At 48.5% G+C, this 20340-nt stretch overlaps 1 protein-coding gene across 2 annotated transcripts in view; it reads left to right on the top strand.

Annotated features, from left to right (window-relative positions):
• WSCD2 (WSC domain containing 2) overlaps positions 1 to 20340 on the top strand; it is a 102081-nt gene that overhangs the window by 74475 nt on the left and 7266 nt on the right. For both annotated transcript variants that reach the window (XM_081036651.1, XM_081036652.1), the window contains exons 5-8: positions 2374 to 2495; positions 4504 to 4678; positions 9996 to 10160; positions 18408 to 18608. In XM_081036651.1, the coding sequence (XP_080892777.1) occupies positions 2374 to 2495; positions 4504 to 4678; positions 9996 to 10160; positions 18408 to 18608 (663 nt within the window). The remainder of the gene's footprint in view (positions 1 to 2373; positions 2496 to 4503; positions 4679 to 9995; positions 10161 to 18407; positions 18609 to 20340) is intronic.

Below are 20340 nucleotides of genomic sequence, written 5' to 3'. Positions count from 1 at the left end.
TCTGAAGGCAGCCGGCAAGGAGACAGACAGATCCGCAGACCTTTGCCTGCCCCTTCCATTGTACTCACAGCTCACAAGGCTCATCCCTGTCCATCTCTGAATGAGCCACCTAATATTCATGCCTCCATTTTAGAGATGAGAACACGAAGGCTCTAAAAGGAGAAGAAACTTGCCCAAGATCAAAAGGGTCAAAGGGGGAGGAGAGCTGCCTGTTTGACAGATGTAGACACTGCATTCCAGGGAAGAGAGGCAAAGTCAGGACCAGAGCTCCTGGCTGCCGGCTGCTGGTCTTCTGAGAGCAAAGCCAGCATCTCATCACTCTGTAACCAGAGCTGGCATCTGGCTGAGTTTTCTGATTAAGTAAAGGTTTGCCCACACTGTTTCAGGCCTCCCCCCCTCACTGCTGGGAATCTTTAGCTCAAATGCTCGATCCCCTCCCTGCCCTCACCTTGTATGGCACCTTCTGTGAGCATCGTTGAATCTTCTTTGGGGTGGCTGATAAACTTACAGGGCTTCCCTCTGAGCACCCCGGCCACGGGACAGGAGACTGGTGGCACTGGTGGCATTTGGAGTGTGTCAGTTCCTCACTTAGGGGGTCAAGGCTGTTCTGTACAGAAGAGAATCGCTGCATAGTCTAAGTCCCGCTCCTCGCCATTTATACGTGGGGAAACTGAGGCCTGGAGGACCCCACAGCGAGTCAACAACCTCCTAACCACCCCCAACCACCACCAACATTGCTACTGCCTCCCTCACCCGGCTGGAGCCAGAGATGGGGACAGTGGGGAAAGATAGCACTGGGTGTGTGCAAGCCTGCAGCGTGTTCTGGAAATTAGCCATTTACCCAAACTCCAGATGTCTTCTTAGTTTGCTAGATTGGCCTTCGCAGAATGAACAACTGCAGGCTACTGGGTACCAGGTGGTAGAAGTAATCACTGGGATGCTTTTGACAGCTGAAATGTAAAATTGTCATTCTTAAACTCCTTTCGTTCTGCCCCCTCCTTTTTCCCAAAGGTTAACTTTTTTTTTTTCCCCCTGAGATAATCCTCAGTACGTTTTTTTGCTAACGGGGAGCCCTCAGGTTTGTCACGTAACCGCCTCTCTCTCAGCCCTGCTTCTCTCATCTGTGAAATGAGAGTTGACTACAGACCTTGGGGAGTTTTCAAGGTCAATGAGATGATGTTTGTAGAGTTCTCAGCAGAGCTGATCACACGTAGTGCTCAATAAATGTACCTGTTTAGTGCTCCTGGTTTTGATTTATGCGGTGCCAAGAGCATCCTTTGTTTTCTGTGAAAGCTGTGCCTCTCGAAAGGTATGTGCAACTCACATTGGAGAACAACGGAACCCAATTGTAAACGAGCCTTATGAGCCTTTCATAGATGTGACAGGAGCCACTTTAAAAAAAAAAAAAATGTGTCTTCATTACATTAAAAAACTACATATTCATTCTAGAAAAAGCTAGAAAAGCGTTACAAAAATGATGGAAATAGAAATTGTTGATAATCCTACTCTGTCAATTGAGAGTTCTCCAGAGAAACAGAATCAGGAAATTAGATAGATAGATAGATAGATAGATAGATAGATAGATAGATAGATAGATAAAAGAGGTATATCTTTGTAAGTAATTTGCTCACACAGTTGTAGAAGCTGGTAAGTCTGAGATCTCTAGGGCAGACCAACAGGCTGGAAATGCAGGCAGGAGTTTCTGCTGCGGTCTTGCTGCAGAATTCCTTCTCTGGGAAGCCTCAGTTTTGCCCTGAAGACCTTCAACTGATTGGGCAAGGCCCACCCACATCTTGGCAGGAAGTCTCCTTTGGCTCTTTAGCGTCAACAATCGGAATGTTTCCAAATTAGATGACTCTAAAAGGAGTCCCTCCGACACATCGGTCCCTTTTAGCCTGAAGGTGCTCAGTGCGGGGTGGGCAGAGACTCCTGGGGCCCAGAGTTTTCCCCCAAAGCCCAGGATGATGGGAGGAAGGGCAGGACAGCCCTGGGCCCTTTGTCTACCTCCATCCTCACAATCCCCACATGCTCGGCCCTCTCCTGATGAGATCATGAAAACCCTCCATGGTGTCTCTCATCGGCGGGCATGGGGAGTTGCCACTGTTGAGAATGAGGAAACCAGATATAGGAAGGTGACACAGGAAGGGGGAAATGTGGCCCAGCAGGGACATCTCAGTGACCTGGATGGCTGACAGAGATGCCAGCATTGAGGAGAATATCGAAGGACATAGCTCCGTTAGTCTCCACTTTGATTCACTGTGTGCTCTTGGGCAAGACTCTTGCCTTCTCTGGGCTTCAGTGTGAAAGTGCTTCCATCAGAAGGTGGTTCTCTCAGCCTGGATCTGATGACTCCTTCTCCCGCTGGCTCTCCAGATGGAAGTGCGGTCTTCCGAGGCTGCTTCCGCAGGCCCGACAACCTCTCCTTGGCCCTGCCCATGACGGCTGCCATGCCGAACATGTCCGTGGACAAGTGTGTGGACCTCTGCACAGAGAAGGTGAGCCCGGAACTCCGGGGAGGGGCAGTTTGGAACAGGATGCTTGGCTGGAGAAGCAGCAGCCCAGAGGGGATGAGGGAGGTCATTACTATAATCCATGACATGGGGGAGGGGTATGCCTGTTCGGTGTGGATCCAAGGCATAGGAGTTACACAGGGTCGAGTTCTCTCCCTCTGAGGAAGTGTGTTTGTTCCAGTAGTGAGGAATGCTCAGGAATGAAGGTGACCCTTGAACTGGGGCTAAAAGATAAGTAGAAGATTGCCAAATAAAGGCAAGGACAATTCCACCTTGGAACGGAGTGAGTTCCCTGTCATTGGAGGTGTGCAAGCTGAGGCAGGCATGGTGTCCAGAACTTTGGGCATTAGATAGCAGTTGGACTGGATGATCTGTGGGTCCTTTCTCAACCCGAGATCCTTGATGGCTGACTATGTGTATCTTTCTTCCCTGGCCAGGCAGTGAACTCCACAAAACTAAGGACTGTGCCTTAAACATTCTGTGCCACCCCCCAATACTCAGGACAGAGCTACCGTGTTTCCCCAAAAATAAGACCTAGCCAGACAGTCAGCTCTAATGCGTCTTTTGGAGCAAAAATGAATATAAGACCCAGTCTTATTTTACTATAAGACTGGATGTTATATAATATAATGTAATGTAATATAATATAATATAATGTAATATAATATCGGGTCTTATATTCATTTTTGCTCCAAAAAACGCATTAAGAGTTGATTGTCTGGCTAGGTCTTTTCAGGGAAACACGGTAATACCTCTTAAGAAAGAAATCAAACCTACTCTGGCAAAGGCTGCTGGATCCAGGCATGTAGGTGTGACCTTGTTTGTTACCAAATTCCTCCCAATCCAGCCGCGGGGAGAATTCAGGGCTCTGGGTCTGGAATAGAAGCCGATTGGACAAAGGACAGTCCACTGCCCTGAAATCTCAGGTCCATCCTGCTCCCACTTAGCTGTTCCATGAAACAAAGTAATTAGAAGCTGCTCTCCCAACAAAGACTGTGGAGGCATGTAGATCCCAGTATCCTCCTTGGCTTAAAAGAACGGACTCAGACGGCTTTTCCCAAAGCGGGGGCTTCGTCTCAATGTTAGACCAGGGGGTGTTGACCGTGGTGAGTTACACAGTGTGAGAAAGGCATTTCTTTTTCAGTTTTCTTTCAAGTCCTCTAGGGGAAAGCTTCATCTCAGTGCTAAATTGTCTTTAACACTTCTCTACCCTCAACTAATCTCTGTTTTGCAGGAAAAATGGAGCCTACCACGGAGTTCAGAGTCTTGGCAGGCAGAGTACCTTAGTTAGAATGTAATTACATTGTTTGGCTTCTATAGTGTTTGCATTTCCAGTATGGAAATGTATGGAAGTGCTACTTGTCCATAAGTACTACTTGTGGGAGTGATATAACGTTTCCTTTGAAACTTAAGTCCCAAAAGGCGAGTTAAAGGAAACAAATCAACAAATAATAGTATAGCAAAATGAAAAAGAAAATGGTAGCTATGTAAGGCAATGGGTATATTAATTAGCATGATTGTGATGATTAAGTCACAGTGTATACATACTTGCATATCAAGACATCAAGTTGTACACCTCAAATATACACAATTTTTATTTGTCAATTATACCTCAATAAAGCTGGAAAATATACTGGGGATGCCAAAAAATGTATACAAGAGGACACTTTGGTCAACGTTGCTCAAGCAGTAGTTTGCCGTAATCAGAAGTATCTGGACACTGATTGTCATTGTAGAGGTCAAACATGACCTGATTTCATCTTTTGTTATCGGTATATGTTGAATATTACAATTTTAATACAGTTTTCCTTTCTTAACATGTGTATACATTTTTTTCGCACCCTCTGTGTAATAGTGCAGGAGGTACACAGATGGGGCAAAATCATAAGAGGAGGGTTCACTGTTTGGGGATCCTCAAGTTGGAGACAGTGATGGAGAGTCTGGGCAGTCCAGGGATTTAGCGACTGTTCTTCGTCTCCCATTCCATCCGCAGGAATACCCGCTGGCAGCCCTTGCAGGCACCGCCTGCCACTGTGGTTTCCCCACCACGCGATTCCCCCTCCACGAGAGAGAAGATGAACAACTCTGTGCCCAGAAGTGCAGCGCAGAAGAGTTTGAGAGCTGCGGGACCCCCAGTTACTTCATCGTGTACCAGACACAGGTCCAAGGTAAGCCAGGCCTCCCCCGGGCAGATGCCCAGATGTTCTCCCAGTGGCCACTCTCCCAGAGGAGCCCCAGTCAGTCCATTACATACAGCCCATGCCTTGCAGGGCAGAGGGCAAAGGGCAGGGCCGGTGAAGTTGGCCAAGCTTAGCGATCCTAGGTAGGCAACAGAGAGGGACCCAGACAATGGGTCTGGGTGCTAAAGACCTTCCTCTCTCTCCCTCATACGGAGGACCCCCTGAGTGGCTCTTTTCCTGTAAGGGAGGCACTGAGATTGAGTGGAAGGACATCTGGACTGGGATCACCAGACTCGCTGTATGATTCTGGACACGTCACTTCTCTTTTCCGGGCCTCAGTTTCTCCATCTGTAAAATACACCTATAGATTGTTGACCTCCAAGGGCCCTCCCAATTCTAGGATTCTGTGTGTTTATCTGTAATTTCTTCTCTTTCCATCTCAGTCATCATTTCTGTCCTTCTCTTGCTAGTGGAACCCACACTCACTGTTTGTGTCCTCTTCCGTCTCTTGGGGCACCAGACCGTGATAAAGATGATGGTGCTGGTGGTGGTGGCAGTGGCACTTGGGGTTTCTCAAGGACTTTCTTTGGGCCAGACTCCTTGGGCGTGGAGTCCTTTGTTTGCATTTTCTGCCTGAAACCCTCAGCAATCCTATGAGGGGGTAACAGTCATTATGCTCACTTTACAGGTGGGGGTCCTGAGGCTCAGACACTTAAGGGACTTGCCTGAGGTCACTCTGCTTATAAAGTTTCTAGATGAAAATCTTTTCTCCTGAGGGAGGCATTGCAGAAAGCGGGTGGCATTTGAGAGGGGCCTTGCTGGGACACTCAGCCCAAAGGGTCCCTGGAAGGATTACCCAATATGTGAATATACCAACCACCAACTATGCACTAGTCTTATGCCAAGCCTCACCTCATTTAATGGTGTGAAGCCCACAGTAAGCCTATGATTGGGTCAATATCGTCCCCATCTTACAGATGGGGGAAACAAGACTCAGCGAGGTCGGGAACTGCCCACAATTACACACCTACTAGAGTGATTTGCTTTCAGTTCTCTGACTCCAAAGCCCCTGCTAGAAACCTCTGCCCACAGTGTAAAAAACACGCCCCCATACCCTCTGAAGGCTGGAGAGCCAACAACCACCATGGGGTAGACCTCTTTTCTTCTTCATCTCCCAGGAACCAGGCTGCCTTGTATGGTTGGGCAGGTTGGGCACTGACTGCACAGGCACAACCAACAGGAAAAATAGTGCCTGAAAGCCAGCCCATGCTCTGCCTGTCATGCCACGCACGCTGGATGGCAGCACATCTGCCCAGAGGAAGTGGAGGGCACCTTTTTCTGATTTGCACAAAGGTGCTGTAAGAGCTAGTGGCAGCCCCACCGATAGCCCATCCCCTGCTTGGCCTGATGGGCATAGCAGTGGTGGCCAAATATGGCTGCTGCCTTGGTGGCGAAAGTCCTGCTAAGCGCCCAGGGAGTGGGAATGCTCTTAGCAAGTGCAGCCCTTGGCTTTGTTTAGACTCCAGTGAGGACGGATGAGTGTTTGTTAGTTTTCAGGAAATGTTGGTTAGTCTGTGCAGAACTGGGTTGTCTCAACCTACAGGGTGGGTCACGCACAGGTTAATTATCCCATGGCCGTGAACGGCTGTGATGTGGGCAAAACAGACACCGGAGCCTTTTTTTTTTTTAATTTTTATTGTGGAATATGGGGGAACAATGTGTTTTTCCAGGGCCCATTAGCTCCAAGTCAAGTTGTTGTTTTCCATCTAGTTGTGGAGGGTGCAGCTCACTGGCCCATGTGGGGATCGAACCAGCAACCTTGGTGTTAAGGGCACTGTGCTCCGACCACTGAGCAAACCGGCCACCCCGAGCCTTTTCAATAGCCAATAAAGAGCGCCGAATCGATTGGTTTGCTCTCCCCTGTGCCCTGCCCCCAGGCCATTACTGCTGTTCAATTTTTCCATGTCACGCTTATAGTCTCTACACCCGGGAGGTTTGAGAGTCATGCTGCCAAGAGCCTGGTCCCCCATGGCTGCCATTTATTGAAAACCTACTGTGTGCTAAGCCCAGATGCTCTCTCCAAGAACTAAGTAATTATTGAGCACTACTATGTGCGAGGTACTGTCTAAACGCTTTAGACCCAATTAACTCACCTAACCCTCACAACAACCCAATGATAGAGGTGCTGGTTTTATTACCATTTAACAAAGGAGGCAACTTGGCATGGAGAATTGAGTAGCTCATCCAGAATCATACAGCTGGAACAGGGCAGAGTTGGGATTCAAGCCCAGACAATCTGGGTCTTCAGACTGTACTCTTACCCACAGCTTTTCAACATATGCCACAAACACCTCACACACACTATCCATTTAATCCTGTAAGAGTTTAGCCCCATTTTACAGGTGGGGAAACTGAGGCTCAGGGAGGTGAAGTGCTTTGTTCAATGTCACACATCTAGGCCTGGATACTTATCCTGGATTGAAACCTAGGTCAGTCTGATTCCAAAGCTATACACACTACTGTCTCCAGCATCTGCTTTGATTTGTGGAGCTTCAGAACCAAATAAACTTTCTTTTTCATGCTGAAAACAGCTGCCTTTACCTTGAAGTTGGTCTTGGCCTCCCAGGCAGTATTTCAACGGAGAATTCTGTTTTCCAGGGAAATTGAAATGCTAGGTTCTTTCTCTCTCCCAGCATCTTATTATGAGAAAATGTGAAACCTCCAGAAAAATTTGAAAGAATGACGTAGTGAACACCCATATACTATCCCATAGATTTTACATTTGTTATATTTACTTTTTCATACATCTCTCCATTTCTCCATCCTTATTTTTTTATGCATTTCGAAGTAAGTTGCAAACATTGTTACACTCCAGTGTGCGTATCATTAATTACAATTTGATATTCGCTTATGATTGTTTGAAGTCACATTTACAATAGAGCAAAAAATGCACAAAATAAAACACATAACCATACTCCAGAAGGTTTTACATCTAGGCTCCTTTCTGCAGTGTGTTCCCATGAAAACCATTCCCAGACAGCACTTGGTTCCAACAAAGACCAAGACTTGGTTTCTTATTTCCAAAGTCACCCGCCCATTCATCTACCCACCTGTCTCCCATCCATCTATCCATCTATCCATCAGTCCAACAGATTAAACATGGCAGGTGGGAGGAGAGCTGGGCCTCTGGCTGGTAGCCACAGTTGATGGGCACTCACAGCAAGTGACCCCTGCACTAACACTCAACACACATTCTCGCATTTAACCTTCCTAACAAACCCAGGATGCGATCGCTGTCAATAGTCCCATTTCACAGGTGAGGAAACTGAGGCTCCGTCCATCATTTTTCCCAAGGTCGCCCAGCAAGCAGGTGGCAGAATTGTCATTTAAATCTAGGAGTTTAAACTTCTCCCCCAAAGGACTGTTGTAAGAAATCAATGTAATCAAAGTAAGATTTCAAAAATGGCAGATCACGCAGAACAGGACATAGTGGGGGGCCGTCTTGGGAGGAATTGTAAGCAGGGCAGAGTGATGGGTGGTATCAGATGCTGCTGAGTAGTTCTGCGAGGTGAGGCCAAATTGAACGCCAGTGACTTTAGCAGGAGCTGCTTCTGTATAGTGAGCAGGGAAGAACCCAGAGTGCAAGGGTTGAGAGCAAGTGGGAGGACATGGAATGGGGTGTGTGGACAGCTCTGCCAGAAGTACACCTGGGAATGGGTGAGGAGAGAAAGTGGTTGCTGGAGGTAGGGGAGTTAATGATGGCGCTATTTGTTCATGTTTAAATACTCATGTGCTGGAGCCTGCCGAGAGAGAGAGAAGATATAGGGAAATCAATGGAGCAAGGAGACTGGGGAGAAGGGAGCAGAAAGGATGAAGACACTAGAGCGGGGGATGGCCCTTTCTTCCATGGAAGAGGATGGGATGCAGAGCAGTGTTGGGAGCTCAAAGGGCAGGAGAGGAAGAAGGTTTGCTTGCATCACCAGCATGGTGAATAAGGTGAGGTCATCAGCCCAGAATGAAGAAGCAGGGCTGGGACCAAAAGTCCAGGATTCCCTCTTCCTTTTCCACAGTAAAACTTACACAGGGCCTTCCCTCAGCCGCCCTTACATCTGTGGGGACCAAAAGAAATCACCACTGTGCTCTCACAGCTCCAGGATGGGTTGCAGTGGGAGGTGTGAAGGCACATACTTTCCATGAGCTCTGATAGTAGAGGCATCCTGAGGTCTCTGTGAAGGCAGAGAATCAAGAATATCAGAAGAGTATTCATCTGCCCAACCCATTTTACAGATGTGGAAGTTGAGGGCTAGAGAAAAATAATATCTACACCTTTTGAATACTTTAGTGTATTAATATATTACATGCATTATTTCATTTAATCCTTACAAGCACTCTACAAAGTAGATATTATTGTTACCTACCCATCCATCCAACCACCACTGCATCCATCTATCCACCGATTCACCCATCTGTCACCCGCCCGTTCATCTACCCACCCATCTACCCATCCATCCATCCATCTATCCATCCATCCAAGAAACCTTTATTATCTCTGCTACATGCCAGACTGGGGAATCAGCAAAGAACAATACAGGCAGGGTTTCTGACTAAACAGATTATTCTTTGAATTACAGTTGTGATAAGCGACATGAAGGAGACGATATAGTATACTAACGATAGCCCCAGAGAGTCAGGGAAGGAAGGAAGGAAGGAGGTACCAGTTTAGCTGAGAGTAGAAGGATAAGAGGCAATCTACCTGGCAAAGGCAGGTTGGAGGCAGTGAAGGCTGAGAAAAGTGAAGGCCTAAAGGAAGGAACAGAGCACAGATGAGGAAGTAAAGGGATACCAGGTAACTGGTCGGTGGGGGTGGGATGGAGCAGGTAGGTGGGATGAGCCTGGGAGGATGTAAGGGCTGGGCCACGCGGGCCTTGAAGGCCAAAATAGGAACCTTGGATTGCATCTCATGTAGATGGACACCATTTGAGGGTTGACTCTGGGGTGGGGGTATGAGAAAGTGACTCATGGTGCCAGGGAGAAAATGGAGACAGTAGAGAAGACTCATCCTCCAAGCTGAGTTTTATTGAATCCCTACTATGTGCGTATCCCTTTTTCAAATATTATGTCATTTAATCCTCACATCGACTCTGTAAGGGAGGAACCATTTCCGCCATTTTACAGATGGGGAAACTGAGGCCCAGAAGAGGTTTCGTCATGAGCACTGGGTCTCATGGCTGGGTAGTGGCAGGGGTGGGACTCACACCCAGACTCCATCTGCCCCTGCCCCCTGTCTGTGTCCTGCCCTTTGCAGACAATCGCTGCATGGACAGAAGGTTCCTTCCAGCCAAATCCAAGCAGCTCATCGCACTGGCCAGCTTCCCGGGTGCCGGCAACACGTGGGCTCGCCACCTGATTGAGCTGGCCACCGGCTTCTACACTGGCAGCTACTATTTCGACGGTTCTCTCTACAACAAAGGTAAGGAGGCGGAGGGCAGCAGGGAGGACGCACTACGAGGGCATGGGGATACCCTTCCTGAGCACCTACTGTGTGCTGCTCAACTCGCCTGGGCATGTTTATTGAGACCTACTATGTGCTTGGTGCCTTCTCTTTGCTTCTATCCACAAACATCTTCCTGAGCATTGTCCTCGGTACCTCACTGGCATCTGTTCAATAATGGACATTGATCACGCACCTGCTATGCACCTGGTACCTGCCCTCCATTTAGATCACTACAGACATTCCTTGAGCCCCTGTGCAGACATCTCATCACAGACATTTACGGACCAGCAACTGTGCTGTACACAGAGGTCCAATAACTGTGGTCACTTTGGGGCCATTTATTGAGTACCTACTACTGCTCATCAGGTATCTTAATTTACATTTAAGCCAATGATAGTTGTTATGCGGGTGCTTTATTTTCACTCCATTCACAGGTGTTCACTGAGCACTGCTGGGTTCTGATGCACTTCCTAAGCTTGGCTTCCCAGCAGGCATTTATGGAATGCCGATTGTGTGGAATGGTAGTTTGTGTAGGTCAGATTGCCACAGGTGTTCTCTTGGCCACCTACGACGTGCCAGGCGCTGTGCCAGGTGCTCCATTTTTGTTTAACCCTGCACAGTAGGGAGGTAGGGTGATAGTACTATTTCCCAGATATGAAAACTGAGGCCTGGAGAGAAGAAGTCACTTACCCAGAGTCACACAGATCTTTTTCAGTGGGCTGATCCACAGTTACACCCTAGCATTTCCTGGTTTCAAAGCCCACACTCTTATTACTCCACCACACAGGCAAGAAATCCCTGGAGTTTCTTACTGGGGAAGTGGAAATCTTGGATGAAATGACCATGAGGTGTGAAGCCCTCTTCCGGACAAGGTGGGGGGGGGTAGGGGTTATCAGGGAAGCAGGGACTCTGGAGGAGTTTTGAGTCTCCATGTGGAGCAGCCTTAGGCCATGAGTCTTTGTGTCTGCAAACTAGATAATGACCACTTCTCGGCTGTGTGACTTTGAGCAAGTTACTATACCTCTCTGATCCTGTGTCATCATGCACAAATTAGGTATAACAGTATGTACCTGGTGAGGTTGTTGTGAAAGTTAATGAGTTGGTATATGTAACATGCTTAATACCTAGTAAGTGTCCATAAATGTAGGCTGTGAATTCTATGGTCTGGATGCCAGGCACTGGCCAGGAGCAGGTGTTGACAAAGAGCATCCCCGAACCCCAGCTCAGGGAGAGCCACGGGTTATGTTTATCTGAGGGTGAAAAGCAGGCGGGAGACAGAGAGTAAGGGAGAAAAGGCAAGAAAGGCGGAAAGGAACGGGTCAAAGGATGGAGTTGGCAAGGGGTGGGGTATAGGGTCCACCTTAGAGTCCTGACTTTTTGTATATTTATTAGTTTTCAGTTTTGAATTAGGCAATCATTCGTGGAGCGTTTCTTGTGTACGAGGCTCCTAGCTGAAGGTTTTGCATGTTTATATCAGGATTTGAACCCAGGCCTGGCTGTCAACAGTATTTCTGCTCTTAACCTAAGCTGCGCTGGCTTTATGGGAGCAGCCCAATCACGTTCTAGAATGTCTCTGGCACGTCCTGGGGCAGTGGCTGGGGAAAGCAGGCTCAGAAAGCGTCCTGTGTCTGGTCTACAGTCTAACCTTCCTGGCTGTGGCTGCTGCCACCCTCCTCATGGAAACCTAGAATGTCACACACAGAAGGGTCCTTAAGGATCATTTAGTTCAGGGATCCAAAGTAGTTCCATGTCGTGTGTCAGTTCCAATGAATTCTTGCTTAGGCTTGTCGACGAAAAACATCCAGCCTAAGAGAAAACATGTAAGAGTTTATTTGAGCCTAACTGACGACAATTGCCGGGAAGCAAAATCACAATGGATTGAAAAAATGCTCTGCGAAATGGCAGTTTGCAGCTTATTTTATACAGAAAATCAAAGGAGGAGGGTTACATGAAATCCTTGGTGATAGATTAAGGGGGTGGGAGAAAACAAAGCGGGGAAATCTCTGGGATTGGATAAAAGTAAACAGGAGAAACAGGTACTTCTTTCAATAGGAGGGTACAGGATAGTTAATAGTTCACACAGAGATGGTAATCAAGGGACAAGAATAATAATGAGGGATTCTGCACTTTCCTCCTCTGGCCCAGAAAAAGGGATTACTGACATTCCAAGGATGTCATCTTGGGTGCAAAACGACAACAGACTGGCCCCCTGAAAGGCACAGATTAACTTTATGAAGGAAGCTAACGATGTGACTTCCCACCATGGCTCACCTAGTTATGAAATTTTTTATGCTCACGCCATCTTATGTGGTTATTTTCAGTCTCCTGAGCTTGTCCCCTTGTCAGGTTTAACTTGTGTCCCCTTATCTGTCCTCAGGATAATGTGTTAAGAAGGATTCTGAGGTTCTGTTCTCCCTCAGAAACAAAGTGCCTTAATCTATTATAGTAGTGACACCAGTGGCGGGTGTAGAAGGGGGAATGGTAGCCTACAGGCCAGGTCTTTAACACCTCTCACCTAACGCAGCCCCCTAACTTCAGACAGGGAATCTCAAGATGAAATCAGATCAGATTTTCAATCTGAACTCTCTTACTTATGAGCTGTGGAACCTCGGGCAAGATTCTTCACCTCTCTGAGCTTCAGTTTCCTCATCTATAATATGGGGATATCATATAGAGATTAGAGAAGCTACAGAGATTTTGAAAAAATATAGTAAGATAATGTGTGATTCTGTGTTATAAAATATACATGATTTTTCAAATGACATGTAACCAGGACAGGCAACTTTTCTGTCAAAGTCCAAGGGGGTCGGTCTCTATAATGTGTCCCTATACATTAGAATCACATGTGTCCCATCATTAGAATCGGGGAGCTTTTGACGTCCTGATGCCCAGGCTGTTTCCATCAGACTCTTGGGAGTGGTCAGCACATCGGTATGTTTTCAAAGCTCCCAGGTGATCACCCCAAGGTGACTTTGGTGCAAAGTCGAAATGAGACCCCTGGCCCTAGACTAGGAACCCAGTATCCCACAACATTCAAAAAATTGGTCTTTGTTCTATATTTTTACTACTCAAGTCTTGGGGAATATCAAGAGTCAATAATTAATCGAGTGAGTTGTTTACTAAAATTTTAACAAGAAAGAAAGGGAGGGAGGAAGGAAAGGAGGAAGGGAGGGAGGGAAGGAGGGACGGAGGGAGAAAGGGAAAAAGGAAAGAAGAGAAAGGAAGAGAAAAAGCAAGCATCAACCCTCCCTGACCATTCCCCTGGCTCAGGCTGTGTAATGTTTCCTTAAGTCCCACAGGAAAGGCGGAGGTTTGCGGGCAGGTCACAGGCACCTGAAGCTTTGAGTGGAGCTGCCTTTTGACTAGGGGTTTAAAAATACTTCCTGTGGCCTGAACCCTGGCAGGAAACAATGAGCTCTCCCTGGGAGTTCAGGGCTGACAGTGGGGAGCAGGCAAAGAGGGACTCCTGCCCCCCCAGTAGCTTCAGTCAATCTGGCCGACCCCCACATCCCTCTGCCATCCCCTTTGCAGCTGAGAGATGCTTAAGGTAATGAAATCCTCAAACTGATGGGTCCTGGAGCATGGGGGAAGCGGGAGGTGGTGCCAGAGGGAGGGGTAATTTGCCCCCACTGGGCGGCAGTTCTGCCCCTTTCATGCATCAGACTCTGGGCATAATAAGCAATCTGTAGTTGAAAAACACACCAGACATTGGCAGCTGCTGTCTCCTCTCCCTGGGACATCAGCCCTGTCCCCACCCTAATTCTCACTCATCTGCCTGGAACCTGCTCCCGCAGCCGCAGGTCACGGCCCCCTTTGCAAAGTCTCTGGCGGACTTAGGTGTCCTTCTCTTTTATCGTCCTTGGACCCAGGGCACTCCAGCATCACGGCCGTTCTTATTATTCCTGTATTCATGTCACTGTTAATAATACTAATAATCGCAGGCATTTATTGAATGTCTGTGATGGGCCCAGCGCTGTGACAGGTGATTTATATATTTTGTAACTCAGTCTTGGGGTGTGTGCACAGAAGGTAGGTAGGACTTACCCAAAAGGACAGGAGGGAGTCCCAGGCAGAGGCCATGGTGTGGGCGCCAAGGAGAGGGGGAGTAACACAGCATGATGGGTGAATGGCAGTAGTTTGACGATATTGGGCAGTGAAGGGGGTGGGGGCTGGGGCATGAGGCAGGAGGGGCAGCCAGGGCTGGACACGCAAAGCCCCTGGAATGCTCTCCTGAGAGCTGTGCACATTATCTGGGGGCAATGGGTGGGTGGGGGTGGGGAGAAGGGTATAGAGAATTTTAAGCAGAAAAGTGGTGTGAAATAACCCGTCTGGTCACAGGGGTAGGATAGGGGACATTTAGCCTCCAAGATCATCTAGGGGAACAACATGGTGGGGATGAGGGGACAGTGGGGAGGGGCACTTAGGTCATTGATTAGAAGTGAGGGGGCCTCAGTGATGGGCCTGGGAGGGTGGTTCTGTATGAGCTGATCCTCCAGTGATTCTTGCTGATTTATATAAGCCCTTTAGAGTTTCCTCCCTCATCTCTGCTACCAACTAGCTGGAGAACTGGGGTCATGTCCCCCTTCTACTTGAGACCTCCATTCCCTCCTCTGTTATAAGCATGTGTCATTGGGGTGACCCCTCAGGGCCCTCTAGGTCTGCAGGGCTGCTGACGTCCTCCTGTTCCTCCACTTTCTCGGCAACCTTTTCTTGCTTCATTCTGGCAAAAGACCCACCCCACCAAAGGGCTGTTGAGTAAAAGAGGGAGGGAGTTGAATGAATGAATGAACGAACGAAAGAACCCTTCCCTCCCAGAATCCAGGTGCGTGTCCCACTTGAGTTTTGCCTTCTCTTCCCTGACCGAGGGAGTTTGGCCATGTGCAAAGCACGGTTTTCTCTGTGACTGTCTGTCTCTCTCTCTCTCCCCCTCTCTTCCTCCCCCGCTTCTCTGTGTCTCTCTGTCTTGTTATACGTACCTCTGTCTCCCTCTATTTCCTTCTATCTTGTGTCTCTGTCCTGTCTCCTTATTTTGTTTCTGTGTCTGTTTCTCTCTCCCCTTCTACTCCCTCGCTTGGTCTCAACCATCCGTCTCTCCAGACATCCTTCTGTTTCTGTCCTCCGCTTCCCTCTCCCCCTCTCCCTGGGCTTTGTATCCCTTCTCTGTCCCCCTCCGCATCTTGGGGACCCCACATCCCTGAGTCCAGGCTCAAGCTCTGGCCTGTCAGGTCTCAGAAGCCGAATGTCTGAATAGGAAGGGGCTGGGACAACAGCCCAGAGTTGGGCAGGGCCCTTCTTAGCTGCCAGATGCCTACAGATGGGGCAGGGGATAGATGAGGCAGCTTCTCAGCTGACACAGGACAAGAATTTCCGAGGACTGCCTCAAAACAAACCCCATTGTTCCTGGAAGACCACCAGCCCCCAGCATGCCCATGTCCAAAACCAGGAGTGGGCCTTTCCTGCCCCAGTAAACTCCAGGGCATGCAGAGATGTGGAGTCTTTGCCACTGCCTTTCTCTGTGCCTCAGTTTCCCTAACTGCAAAATGCATAGGCAACTATAATATTGGGGGGTGGGGAGAAGAGAAGGAGAAAACCTGTCTTGTTCTTCCTGTGGCCTAAACCTGCAAGGTCATTTCTCCAAATCCTAGGAGAATTGTCTAGTCCCTAGAGTTTGGGGGCTATGTGGGTGCCCCAGATAAGCTGTGTCTTTGTGACCCTTCAAAGTAATGATTTAAACATGCCACATTTATGTGAAGGAGGTGATGGGTCCTGTGTCAGAGAAAAGTGGAGATGGCAGCCCCCTGGTGGTAGGGTTCAGCGATTCCGCTCTGGCCCCAAGTTTGCATACCTGACTCCACTGCAGTCACCTAGAAGGGCCTGCTTAGGGGACAGTTGAACAACCCTCTGTTGTTTCTCAGGCAAGCTCATTCCATGTAGCTTCTCAAAGCCTGCTTTCCCGACATGGGACTCTTCTCTTCCTGGGAGACAATCTGCTAAATGGAATTTTCCTTACCTCCCTACATTTCCAGTGCTCGCTATTGACTAACTCCCCAGGCAACCAAAATCTAGAATCTGGAGCAGATCTCTCCCGGTGTGCAGTTTTTCTGTTTTTATCTTGATAAATGCTGTGCTAGATTGACCCCATCGTGGAGCAAAGAGAAGTGATTCTCACAACGCATGGAACCCGTTTAAACTAGTTTGACTAATCTGTCATGTATCTATTTTCCTTCTCTGAGAATCCGCATGGGTTCTTGTGTACACCCTCCCTATGTTTTACCTTGCTGTGCTCATAGTGAAATGGATTTTGGTGAAGATAAAATGAAATCATAGATGGGAAGTCCTTTGTCTATGTCATGAAGAGCTCCACCAATGGAATGCATGACCACATGACATGAAATTGTTTCCAGTGCTGCCTTGTGGGTAAACATTTATATCCCAAGCTCTCTTTCAAGCTCCCATAGCCCACTCCTCATTGCCCTCAGGAAGCAATTTTCCCCCAGCAATTTATCCCATGATACTGTGCTTCCTACAGGCCTCAAAGATTGTAGGTTAATGTTCTCTCATGGATACGGGCCAGTGTTAATTTGCAGTGTTAATTTTCAACGTATTATAGCGTGGCAAGTCCCAGGATAAAATTTGACTCAGGAAATCACATTCCATTCCTGGCTCTTCTGCCCTGTGGCCCTGCAAGGAGGGCTGCACCTCTCTGAACCCTGATCTCCAGGAACAGGAGGAGGTTCCATGCTAACCTCACCTTAATCCACATTAAAAGCCAGAGCACAAAGCCTTTGAAACTCTTGTGAGTGGGCAAGGAAGGAAGAACCTACTCCAGATTTGATGAGGCAGGATGAAGTCTCAGCCCAAGATTTCACCTCGAGACTTGTTCCACACTAACTGCCATTTATTAAAATCTTACTGTGTACCTCCCTGATTTCTCACATCAGCCCTGTGAAGGAGAAGCTGAATGGTTCCATTTTACAGATGAGGAAACTGAAGTCCAAAGAGATGACATCATGTCCAGGATCACTCATTGAGTTGAGAACAAAGTCAGTATTCTTGAACGACTAGTGCTATGATATTTCTACTTGCCTTTCAAGATACCATACAAATGCCTTAGCTTTCACGAGAGTGGGAGGCTTTGATGGTGAAGAACACAGTCTTGGGTGCCTGGATGGCTTGGGTTTGGATCTCAGCTCTTCCTCTCACTAGTTCTGGAACTTGGGCAAGTTTGTTGATCTTTCTATGCCTCAGTTTCCTTATCTTTAAAATTCCTCATAGGATTGTTGAGAGAATTGAGTTGCCTAATACATGTAAAGGGCTCAGACCAGTGTCCAGCACAGACTTGGTGCAATTGAAGCGTTCCCCTACTCTCCAACCTGATCATGTCCCTCCTCCCTTTTGCTTAAATCCTTTCAGGGGCTGCCCATTCTTTCTTGTCTAGGAGTGAACTCCTCATCACATCCCCACAACCCTCCCAGCCTCACACTCCCTGTTTGCTCTCTGCTCTCACTTAGCAGTCACTCCGAGGTGACACTGCTCTTCCCACTGACCACAGGGCCTTTGCACCTGCTCTTCCCACCACCTATCGCTTCTCTCTTGGGCTAGTAAGTTCCTCCTCATGCTTCAGTTCTCAGTTTAAGCACTTCTTCCCCCCAGAAAACCTTTCTGGATGTCACCTGACTAGGGCTGTGATCTGGGCTAGGCTGCTCAGCTCCAGACTCCAGGTTGAATCCACATCAATTTCATGTGTCTCTCGCCATCTGAGACCAACAGCCCTCCTTGGCATGCCCTCAGCGTGTTTGCAGAAGCACACAAGAGTGAACAGAAACATGTGCTGTAACTTGAGACTTTGGCAAAGACCCACCTCCACCCTCATTCAAAGCAAGTCATATGGCCATGCCCAACATCAGTGGGGGGGGGGGAGGGATGTAGATTCCACCCAAAGACAAATCAATCATGCCTCAGCCAACATTCATCTGTGTCACTATTTGAATAATCTGACTCTCAAAATCAGTAAGAACCATGGAACTTTATGCAAATCATTTTATCCCCAGCTCCCAGCACAGTGCCTGGCACATAGTAGGTGCTCAATAAATACGTGAGTAAATGAAGGAGTTGGCGAGTGAACATATGAGGACTCCTGAAGTGGCTCAGAAGGGGGTGGGCTGGACTTCTTGCCTCCCCCAATTTACCTGCCATGTTGCCCACCCCCTTGGCTGTGGGAAGGGTTTAAAGGTGAGCGGGACCACTGGCGCAGCGGGAGGACCATCTGCATCAAGACACACGAGAGCGGCCAGAAGGAGATCGAGGCCTTCGACGCGGCCATCCTGCTCATCCGTAACCCCTACAAGGCCCTCATGGCGGAGTTCAACCGGAAATACGGTGGCCACATCGGCTTTGCTGCACATGCACACTGGAAGGGCAAAGGTACTGCTGGGGCGGGGTGGGCACGGCCTTGGGAGGGGCAGGGGCGGTGCCCAGAGCTGGCTTCTCGGAATTCAGGAGCGCTTCCTTGCAGGCACGTGTGTCAGGCTCCGGTTTATCAGCTGGTAGCCAAGGAGGTGCACTTCCCACATCCCAGCATCAGCCTCTGTGAGCTGGGCTGTTATGGTAGCACAGTGGTAACGAACACGGCCCTCCAGCAAGGCTATGTGGGTTCAAACCCCAGCTCTACCACTTCCAGGAAAAGCACCATTACTTCCCAGGACTTAGATTGTCCCACCTATAGAGTAGGGGATAATGACTGGGGTGGGGCTCTAAAGGTTTAACCCTTTAAAGTCAGTAGATGTGATTCATTATGGAAATGGAGACCCTCCTGTGGGATTGACTGAAGCAGGTTCAAGAGCCCTCTTCTGGGAGGGAGTCAGGAGACCTGAATCCAGCCCAGCCCAAGGTCAGCAGCTGAGTGGCCCTGAGGGCACCTGTGAGGTCCCAAATGATCACTTAACAGAGCATCATTTTAATGAAAACTCAAAAACTGTGGGTTGGGAGGCTCAGAGAAGTTAAGTGACTTGTCCCAGGTCACACAGCTGGGAAGTGACAGTGATGGCCCCCGAGCACTGAACTTCATTAAGATGACCTAGGTTTGAGATTCAACTCTGACACTTATTGATAGATGACTGCTGTGTGAATGAATGTCTCAAGGCAGGCTGGCAGCCCAGGGTGGTGGTGAGAAACTTTGGAATCTGACCCATCTGCCATCTTGGGTACCTTTAAGCCCCCTAGGTCGTAAAAGCCTATGTCAATTATCACCATCACAAGAAACACCCATGAGTATTTTAAATCCCCAAATTAACACATTTTTTAAATAGAAGAGACAAGCTACGTTGATGTACAAGCTAAGTTCAGGGAAGTAAAGGACCTTTCCTAGAAAGTGATAGAGCTGGGTTTTGAACCCAGGGAGTCTTGCTCCAGAGCCCATGTCCTTAACCACTGTGCAAACCCATAATAATGGAGTAGGTGAAATGTCAATGGATATGAATCACCCAGCCCAGAGCCTCTGACACCCAGGAGGTGCTCTGTAAATGTGAGCTCCTCCCACCTCATCCAGCCTCAAGCCCAGGGGTCTTTCCTGCTCCTTCAAACCGTATCCCCGGCTCCCAGCTACTCCAAAGCTCCAGCCCCTCCCCAGAGAGGATCTGAGCATGGCAGGATGATGTTAATTCGGCGACCCACCAATCACACCCTCAACACTGATGTCATTGATTAAAATTCTTGGGCCTGCCTGACCAACTGTGCTCTGGTTTCCTGTCACTCAAGGAGGCCCATCTGTCCCTCCACTGCCTGGCTCCCCCTCTCTGAGGAGGTGGAAGTTGGACAGGTGGTGACATTTGTTCCCTTGTTCCCAGGAAGAAACCGGCCTCTGAATTATTTATTTGTAGAACAACTGACAGTGAACACCAGTCAGGGGCAGGCAGAGAAGTTCTGCAAAAGCAAATGGCAAGAGCCAGTCCCGGGAGCAGAGACTCTGCTTGTCGAGCTGGAAAGGACCTGGGAAATGACTGAACCCAGTGGTCCTCTGCCCAGCTGCACATCAGAGTCCCCAGAGCAGTATGGGAAAATCCCAGTGCCCAGGCCATACCTTGGACCATTACTGGAGTGGAGCCCGGGCATCAGTATTTTTTAAAGCTCCCAGCTTCTTCCAGTGTACACACAGGAC

The sequence above is a fragment of the Rhinolophus hipposideros genome (genome assembly GCF_964194185.1).
Source record: "Rhinolophus hipposideros genome assembly, chromosome: 24".
Classification (NCBI taxonomy): Eukaryota; Metazoa; Chordata; class Mammalia; order Chiroptera; family Rhinolophidae; genus Rhinolophus; species Rhinolophus hipposideros.
Note: the sequence above shows the minus strand (reverse complement) of the source record. Positions and strands in the feature narration are given on the sequence as shown.